The sequence below is a fragment of the Necator americanus genome, chromosome I, assembly GCF_031761385.1.
Source record: "Necator americanus strain Aroian chromosome I, whole genome shotgun sequence".
Classification (NCBI taxonomy): Eukaryota; Metazoa; Nematoda; class Chromadorea; order Rhabditida; family Ancylostomatidae; genus Necator; species Necator americanus.
In genome coordinates this window covers 15212514-15222461 of record NC_087371.1, presented here as the reverse complement: position 1 = coordinate 15222461, position 9948 = coordinate 15212514, and the positions used below count along the sequence as shown (strand labels likewise).

The 9948-nt window shown below is 40.0% G+C and overlaps 1 protein-coding gene across 4 annotated transcripts; it reads right to left on the bottom strand.

Moving 5' to 3' along the window:
* Positions 1–45: 45 nt before the first annotated feature.
* Positions 46–8276, bottom strand: RB195_005621 (uncharacterized protein; the record flags this gene model as incomplete). Of its 4 annotated transcripts, none has more annotated exons than XM_064178234.1 (22): positions 46–148; positions 556–664; positions 896–1011; positions 1077–1173; positions 1408–1503; positions 1589–1769; positions 1832–1950; positions 2007–2068; positions 2652–2806; positions 3004–3009; positions 3953–4072; positions 5047–5193; positions 5558–5722; positions 5775–5933; positions 6803–6960; positions 7124–7232; positions 7286–7345; positions 7430–7517; positions 7613–7727; positions 7802–7929; positions 8063–8144; positions 8219–8276. In XM_064178234.1, 22 exons carry the CDS (start codon positions 8274–8276, stop codon positions 46–48), a joined length of 2433 nt encoding a protein of 810 aa, XP_064035303.1. The 4 variants fall into 4 exon arrangements, with proteins under 4 accessions (XP_064035303.1, XP_064035304.1, XP_064035305.1 ...); XM_064178235.1 differs by having other exon boundaries at positions 7817–7929; XM_064178233.1 differs by lacking the exons at positions 3004–3009; positions 3953–4072; positions 5047–5193; ... (8 more) ...; positions 8063–8144; positions 8219–8276 and adding an exon at positions 2884–2904.
* Positions 8277–9948: the final 1672 nt, after the last annotated feature.

The window sequence follows — 9948 nt, the reverse complement described above, 5'->3', positions numbered from 1 at the left end:
AAAAAAACAACTTAAAAACAGCCATAAGTAATTGCTAAAACCCGTTCATGGTTCCAGATTATGTATAACCGACTTCGAATACGTGAACGGAGTTCGCACGGTTGCTATAAGCCCTTTATTGTTGATGGCAGGCTGATCTAGTCCGTACCTTAAATGAGACATTAAAATAAAATCAATATTCAAATTGTTCTTCAAGTTTTGATACACAAAAAAAAAACTGTCAGAAACTATGTCTACGCACTATCTGATAACACACAGATTTGGAAAAGCTCCGTTCGTTAAAGATTGCTGGAATATCAATTATTGATGCAACGTGCTGCATGAGAGGGTATGATAGTTTGGCGCAAACTGATCACAATGAACAAATATTACGATTATGAAAGTAGGATTTTCCAAACCTCAGGTATTCTCCAACGTGCCTAGTTCCAGACTCCTAAGCTGGCATTTATTGAGCACGTTCAAACAGTGAATAGAGAGAAAACATGTGGTTCAAAATTTGTCAATCCGAACATTAAATCGGGTTGGGGGATGCAACGGAAACGGAGGGTGACTCACTGTAGTGGCGATCCTTCTAAGTCAAGCATTGCACCTCCTAAAGCGCGAAGAATCGCATCACCCGCGCAAGTGTCCCATTTCTTTATTGCAGTTTGATGTATATAAATCTCTGAATATAGTTGGAAATAATATTAAACATTCATTGTGATAAAAAAGAATCAGATTAATGATCGTAACGAATGAGAGGTAAAACCGTGCAACTTCCGACTGCAATTCTTAATAGAGATGAAAATGTTTGGATAATAGAAACAAAAAGTAGGAGGTTCACAAGCTCCATATTACTGCGAAAATTACTGCTCGTAGCTGTAATTGGATAACAACTTTCAAACAATGGCATTACCAGCAGTTCCATTTACTAGTCGGAGAGTTTTGTAACCGCTTCCCCCAGCTGCTTCAACCTCGTAACTGTCACCGAATGCTCTTCGCGCTAATTTTTCAACGGCACCGGCATGAGATCTGCAAATAGTATTCTTTGAGAGGAAAAATATAGCAAACACATAAAGAGGAAGCGAAAAATACACCTTGAAACTACTATCTTTTTAGCTGTTTCAGATATGGGCTTCGGGCTCACCTTGTCGCCAGCTGATGTCATTACTCCCCATCCTTTCACGCCAAATACTACAAAAAGTTTGAAGCTAAAGAAAAAAACAAGAACATGAATTCTAGAAAAGTAACCAATGAGATTATATGTTAAAGGTTTAATGGACTAATACCAACTCCCAGATATAAAAGAATAATAGAGATTTTCAAAAGGTGAAATGAAATTTTCATGGAAGTGCACACCATTAGATTCCTTTTAACATTCCTAGAATAAGCTAAGGCGGAAGGAAGAATGTAAATAAAACAACTAACTTGTTTCATTCGAGAAAGGCCTATAAATAGCGCCAAATATCGGCTCATCCTTTACCGCAATGCAGACCATTACTGTCACGTATTCAGTGAGTCCTTCTGAATAACAATAACAATAGTAATACGAAAGACAAAAGCGTGCATAAACAGGTAATTTCTTACAGACTTTCAAAATACAGTTTACCTGTATATTCCTGAGTTGCATCTAGCGGATCTACATACACCTGAACATCCGACAACGTTAAACGATAAGATGGGATCTGCGCGAGTATGTCACGTATTGACAACCAAACTGAATATGAATCTGTTCGGTACGCCGCAGCCTCGTTCTCAGAAATAGAACTATCCTTTTCTTCTGTGACAATCTGTACAACGAATAAACATACAAACAGCTTGAGACGCGGAAAAAAAAGAAAGAAAGAATCACTTTCAGCCGGGGAAATCGCTGCAATACATCCAAAATAAGATAGTTTGACACTAAGTCTGCTTTCGTCAACAACTCCGCTTTCCCTTCATCTGTCAGTCCCTTTTGAGCAATATTTAGTTCTGCAACAAGCGAAACCAAAACTGTATCAAAGCTATCCAAGAATAAAAATGCTTACTATTTTCTTCGTGGATTTTGCGCACGGCATAACCACCCATTTCCGCCGCTAAGACTGCGTAACTGTAAAAAGGTAAATTTTCAAACAAAAAAAAATTGTTGCAGACACAATTCAGGGAACACGAGGATATACCTCAGAAAAACGAGACATGTCAGTATAGATGAGTCTCAGTATATCGCTACATTTACGCCGTTATGCTATTTCAAACTGGCAGCACGCTGCTAAGCCACAAAAAGATCTTATACCTGGTGAAGGGCGTGGACCAGAACTACAGTGGACCAGTCAGCTGTTGCAAAACTTCGAAGGAAAAGAAGAGTAAGACGATAGATTAGAAAACAGTGCCTGAGCATCAGCAGATATGTCCTAACCTTATTCCAATTACAGATACTTTTCTTTATACTTTTGAGAAGGCGGACAAAAGGAATGTGACAGTGACTATTTCGCAGCAATAATGTAAGCAGGTCGAATAGTAACTTGAACGTTCCCCTCACGTAAACTACAAGTATTACAAAGAGTTACCGCAGATGAGTAAGTTATTCTGTGACACACACTGTGTACCTTTGTTACTCTCCAATCCAATTACTAAACGAATCCGGGAAAGAAAACGATATAAGTTCCCACTTTCCTCGAAAGACAAATTTTCACCTTACGACACTGCTCAGGTCCACATCTATTTCTGGGATTCCGTCTCCGGATTTGAAGAATATCAGATAGGCGAGGTAGATAAAAGCGGCACCAACAATGAAAGCGAAAGTGTTTCGAGCGTGCAGGCGAACCTGCATGTTCGAAGTGTACTTATCCTAAAAATGCAGACATTAATTGAAGCAAAATAAGGATTTTTAATCAAATATGCCCAAACAAATACAGCCTGACTTACCATAGGTGAGTACATATTCATGTACAATGGATTTGTCACAACAGAAACAGAAATCAAGAGAAAAATACAGAACTCTACACTAGTATAAAGTGCAACAGCGATGATACGGATTAATCGTACCTCTGGCTATGCAGCACAAAGGAAGCCGAATGTAACAATAGACCAGTCGGGCTGGACACCTCTCTCAAGCCAGCGGATCCCAAACGATTAGATCGGACTCCGAGGCAATCTATAGCGACATCTTCGAGGACTTAGCTTGAAAACTCCAGAGAAACACTAAAAATCGCCATTGGAATAGAGAAGAATGTCTTTCTCAAAAAAACCCTGTTATTCCAATTACTGCGGAGTGGCGAACCGGATCTATCGCAGACACGTCAAATATGAAACTTTTATGGAATCACTGAATTAGTTTCATTGCTAGTGATTACGAGAAATGTACGCATTACACAATAGAAAAAAAGCAACTGTAACGATTTCGAATTAATGTTTGTCACAAAACATAGGATGCTATAACTCCGAAAAACCAAGTACTGGAAAAGTGGAATCTAGAAAAACTGTGGTAAAAGTTATAGAATCGAAAAGATTTCCTATGAAGAAGTAGTCATTACTACAGAAGAGATAGAACATTTAGCTAGTGATAAAAATAGTTGATGTAAGGAAATGATATGACAATTAAGAGTGAGTAAGAATGGAGACTACTCGCCGTTACAAGAAGCTTTTTAATTACTTATTCCGAAAAATGCCTGCAACAAGATAGGCAATGGTTAGATTCGGAAGGAAAACTTGCACAGTTTCTTGAAGCAGGCGCTGCACGGGATTGTGTTATCATTAAACTGACATAGTTCTAGCCTGAATTAAAAATTCAAGCAAATTTCCACGTGAAAGCAAAGATGCAAATGAGGGTGTATGACAAAAGGGACAATGAAGAATCGAATCGACTGAACCTAGTCGCCAGCCCTGAGAAATATGAGTGAAATGAGAAAAAAAGACGCAAGATGAAGTTAATTGCTTTCCTGAATCAGACTCTGAGATCAAAACAACAGTTATCAGTAACCATCTACGCTATCACTTCTTCACCAGTAGTATCGGTAAGAATCATGAAGAGGCGGTGAGCCATTGCTGGTCCTAGGCGACGACCAGTTTCCGAACGGATCTCTGCTATTTCTTGCACGGCACGTTTGTAACCCATCTGAGCCGATCATACAGACATCCACAAGATAGAAATAATATACGTAACTTTTTTATTGATTTGTTTGAGCTTTGGCCAAGATTGGTATTCATATTTATTAACAGCTAGCGTTTCGGCGTTTTCGCCTTCGTCAGAGCACGGAAAAATCAAAGCCATTAGTGATTTATTCTCTCAAGCGCCTTATCGGGACCTGACGCATGCCCCGTAGATCAAAACCCACATAGATTTTGATTTGGGGCTAGTTCGTTTGTGATCGCAATGCACTCATCCTTCCTGTTCATTTACGGACTTTTTGGCAGTGATCCAAAATGCCTCTAGTGTTCTGCGTGCTGTGATCTCGGACTCGTAGGATAGTATGCTAACTTGTACCTCTACTTCGGAGTTTGGATGACATACTCTACGGTGTACTTTGAGCGGGGTGGAGAGTTTAGATTTTGCGAGTCCATCTAGATGTTCCTTGACCCGAACATACAGTTTGCGTCCCGTTTCCCCCACAGGTTACTATACCATCGTTCGAGTCCGAGATCATAGCTCGCAGAACACTAGAGGCATTTTGGATCACCGCCAAAAATTCCAAAATGAACAGGAAGGATGAGTGCATTGCGATCACAAACGAACTAGCCCCAAATCAAAATCTGTGTGGGTTTTGATCTACGGGGCAGGCCGTCAGGTCCCGATAAAAAACCCTTGTGACTCATAGTTGTAGAACGTGGTGGTCTGTTGCGTTACCAAGTCTAGCGAATGAGGTAAACACTTTTTGTACGTGATAAGGCGCTTGAGAGAATAAATCACCTATGGCTTTGATTTTTCCGGGCTCTGACGAAGGCGAAAACGCCGAAACGTTAGCTGTTAATAGATAGAGATACCAATCTTGGCCACAGCTCAAGCAAATCAATAAAAAAAAGCTACGTGTCAAGATTCAAGGACAGCCGAACATGGGCAATTCTAAGAAATAATATACATGGATGATCTACCTCCAGAAATTTCTTCCTAGCTATCATAGGGTTCGGATACGCGGAAACAATAGCGCGACGATGAGTATCCTGGAGACGAGCAATTACAGCCAACATCTTATCCCACCAATCTCGAATCAAATCTTCTGGCTCAGCATCTTTGACCCCCTAAAGCATTAACGGAAGGAGCTGCAACAACTTTCTGTGCGAAAATAACTAATTTTTCTTTTACAATTTCTATCATGGTGGGTACTATCAAAGAATGAACGATTTCTTTTTATGAAACGAGCATTAAAAAAACTACTTCTACCCAAACAGAAACACTGATTAGAAACTGGGATCGCTTTCAATTTTTTTAAAAATAATTTCAACTAAAGCAACTTAACCCCACAACAATAACGAGAGGCCAGGCAATGATTTTGGAACAGTAAAAGATATTGAAAAAAAAAGATTAGATTGAAAATTGGGGGAACTAGACTAAGATGTAACTATTTATAGATCACAAATGCGCAATAAGCCTTATCAACGATACCTTCTCGACATTCACAATCAGACGATCGCGGTGCGCAAGATGACGTTCTCTTTTCGCCAACGCTCGACTTATCTGCGCCAAGTACATGGCAAACGCTTTGGCATCATGAACATAGTGCAGTTGGGTCCGATAGCAATCAAATAATGAAATTGACAAGTCGAACAACTGAAACTAGTAAACATTTGTTTATTTATCAACAATCATGAATGATACTTACATTACGAGATTGTCGCCCATAGATAATAAGCACGAGAGTAGAATTAGGCACTGAGTACGACAATTTCTGAGAAGCGGCGAAATCTTCAAGACCATTGCTTTTCACTAGCTCTTTGAAGGTGTCTGTAGACAGCACAACTGCGAAAATATGCTGAAGAACCTAGAAAAAAAAAGTTAGGCAAAACTCAAAAGAGCAGCAGCTGAAATCTATGCTGCCGAACATTTTCGTCTAATTTAATCCACTGAAACAAACATAGGTGCGATAGGGAGAAGCCGGACTCTCCTCAGGTGAAAGGGGTTAGCGCATGGGGTGCAGCTCAAGTGAAGGGAGTCCTTTCGCCAACCGTTCAAAAGTGAAGGGGGTAATTTCAAAAACCGTTTAAAAGTGAAGGTTTCTTCCCCAACCGTTCAGAGGTGAAGGGAGTAGGAGCACCGGCCCCGACTATCGCAACTATGAAAACAAATATCAACTTGTCAGGAGAATAATCATAGAAATTAAAGTTCATTCTCGTTAGCACTTTTTCAGACACTGTCAAACTAGCATTTGCGAGGAATTCTCAGTACTTCTGTAGAAATACTCCTTTTCCAAATTAAGATTTGTGAGAAATTGCAGAACTAAACAAACTCGAAATAAATGAACAAATGTAAACAAAACTTCTCACTGTCTAATTGATGCACACAGGAAATATGAATGCTGCAAGAATTATTTCTGTTGGTATAAAAAAAGGCAGCATGATTTCCAAAAGTTTATCGTAGTGAACAAGAAAAGGAACAGAACTTACAATTGTTAAGCGCTATGGAACAAATAAGAAGAACAGAAGAAGAGTGTCATAGAAAGCGAGTAAAAACTATCACATAAACACCATGCTTACGTATTTATGTACGTATGTAGCAGGTTCTAAGCCGAGTTCGCTCAATTTCAATAAAAGAATCATAATAATAAAATTATGGAAAAAGTAAAAGTGATGAAAGAAAAACGAAAAACAAATGTGTAGATTTTTTGGAAAATGGAGAGAGAGAAAGAGATACCTCGTATTCCTGTCTTTCAAAACCTCCATCGGCTTCTACTGCATCAACGCACTTACGGTGCCAAAGAACGCGCATATCTTGGCGATCTTCGTCGCATATGAGCTGGTCTTGGATGTTACGCTCCATGAACAACATCCGAGTGTGGAGCTCAGTATCAGCTAAAGTAAATACTCAGAAACGATTTATTCATTTTAGGAAGCTTAATTCAAAAAAGGCTGGGAAGCTCCCATAGCTGCCAGCTTGTTACACTGAAAGTATCTAAGAAACTACTAAATTCGCTTAAGGGCAGTACTGTAAAGTACATACTGTTTGGAAACTCACAAAAATTGTCAAATATCCGCCTAGAAACGTGACAGTACATGTACTGCTCGCATTTCGTATTAATTGCTGCACTCTGTTCTCGTTCAATTGCTTTTCGCTTCTTTTCCTGCTGAATACAACAGCGCTACGTAAGCAACAGACACTGGCAAAACTTAAATTCACCTGTTTCTGGAGTTGCGCTTCAGATGGTTCCTTTTTCCTTCTTCTCTTCCTTGGGGCAACCTTAAACAGGTACGAAAAGGTAGTAAATTTTCTTCAGTTGCTGCTAATTCTTCGCCTGGGTGTTTGTAAAGGTTTCACAATTACCTCATCAAGCTTTCCTTCACAGACATTCTGGACATCCTCCAGCACATCAACACCTCTGGTTTCTGTCACGGTAATCTTTGGTGTACGCCTGAACCAATGCTTGAAATAGAATAAATAAAGACACAATAGGAGAATAAACAGATTATTCAAGTCTTAAAGACAAACAGGAAGAAAACCGCTCACTTGTCAACCGAATTAGCCTTCGCTCTCGCAATTAGCTGTTCTACTTGCTGGAGTTTTTCATAGCGAGTGCAGGGCTCCCTATCAAGAACACTTGCAGGTTTGAATCCAATATCTCCTAAAACAGAATAAATCTTAAGAACCAAGAAGAGAGGTTCATGTTCAGATAAGAAAAAAGTTGAGAAAGCTCACGTGATGTACTCGGACCTGGTTCACTGAGAATTTCAATTTCTCCGAGTGGTGCGCTCCGTCTTGTGAACGACGATGAAAAACTCTCCTCTATTATTATCACATCATCATCGTCGTCCATTGAATGCACCCTGTACAATGACATAACCATAACCATAACCTTTCATCCACATAATAATCTATATTTCTAGACGAAAATAACAATCTCTATTTGACTAAGTTTACTTTAGATTAAACATGGAAAAGAAAAGACGCCGCACTCACAAGTAATTCCTCGTAAAACCCAAAGACAAAGAAAATGATGGCAGATCGCGAAAAAATAATAAGCTACCAAAGCGGCAAATATCTCGGGCTCGGATGCAGAATTAAACCTAAGCAGATCAAAACGCGCGGGCCGGAGACTGGAAATAAGTAGGGTACGTCTTATAAGCGTTTTCTGTGCTAACGAACACAAAGCAATCTCCTCGTCGGCACACATCCGAGCACTGCTCTCTTCTCGATAACCGCGCTCTTATTTCTGGGAGCTCTATCTTTCTTTTTTTCGCCTAGTAATTTTAACTTGCACTTTATAGATCCTCTAAGAATAGTGCTCAGGACTCAAGTGATTCAGCTATGAACTTCTGGAACTAAGGGAACGGCTGACTGCCCCTCCACTCCAACTACACTTTACTCCTTAACATTGAGCTACGAATATGTTGGCGTTGTGTCATTGGTTGTTCTGAGTACACTCACCTTTCTTCTAAAGAGACAGATCTTTCTCCGGAGGTCCGTCCATTTCTAGGGATATTCCTTTTTATTTTCCAATTTGTTTGTAAATTCGTTCTTGTTTCCGCCAGTAACGCTCCTTTGTGCATTTTTTCCACTAGGCCCTTTAAAATGTTTTAGATCCTAGGGTCACCCTGGCTTCTTGGACCTATCATCTGCGAAAACGTTTTTCTCTATATATTTGGCCCATCTTAGCTGGAGGTTAGATTTTGCTACTTTTTTGCTTCCTTAAAGCTTATCGTTGTCGCCAATGATTATTCAGGAGCCATTTTTCTTGACTGGAATCATACTAGAGAATGGAAAGCTAACGGGAGGAAATCGGTCTTGCAAACTCAAATCCTCTCTCAAGAACCGCAAGCGATTGAATAGGTGGCATTCTTGTCTTCCGCTATCTTCAGCTGTTTAAAACTACTGCGAGTTCTAATTAGGGTTTATTTTCAGCCATTAATTCGCCTTGTTCTACTTAGAATAGATCTAGTGCATTAGAATAGTATGAAATGGCTACTTCGATTTCTGATCCAATAGAGTTGTTTCCAATGCGTACGGGAACAATTAATATTAGGATATTTTTCTTCGTTGTCATTCGATCATGAGAGCCCTCCTCAAGTTCCTATCCACAAGAGTTTCGCGTTGAAATAATTGTGTATTCGGTTGCATGTATGTATGCACGTATAGAACCGTGCTTTTGAGGATTCGCTATACCAATAAGACAATTTTTTTTTCTGTATCAGTCATTGCACGTTCACACTTTGACAGAACATACTACTATTAGCGCCTTTAGCCGACTATAAACTGCTCATAGTTCCGCTGCAATACCAATCAAAGAAAATCCGAATCTATCATAATGTTGTTGTCGAAGCGTACGGCAAAGTATAAAATCGACTGACCGTTCAACACCACGCCATTCTAGTACATTACGACGAGTTCCACATGGATTGTAGTAGCAAAATTGTGTATCGTCACTTTCCTTTCGTCACTTTTTTATTCCGAGGCACCCTACTATTTTCTCTGAGGTAAATATCAATTCGTCCAGCTGGTGGAGTAGGAATGACATTTTACAGAACAGGTCGTCTCTTGCATGCATTTCGTTCAAAGATCCACCCATAGCAAAAGTATTGGATTGGAGCTGACCAGCAGCCATAATTTAGTTGTAGTCGAAGTTATCGATTGCAATCAAGATGGGACCATCGCTGCCCACACTCATCTTTACAGTCCGAGTGAAGCTAGCGATGGTTCCACCTCGTTCTTAACCGCCGGCCGCACCGTGCCGCTTCGAATGCGGCCGCCTACGCTTCTGCACCGACCTTCGGGTCCTGTTGACTCTTCTATCACCTTGAGTCCCGTTGTTCTCCAGATTTATCGAGCGGGCGCCAATAATTCTTCTA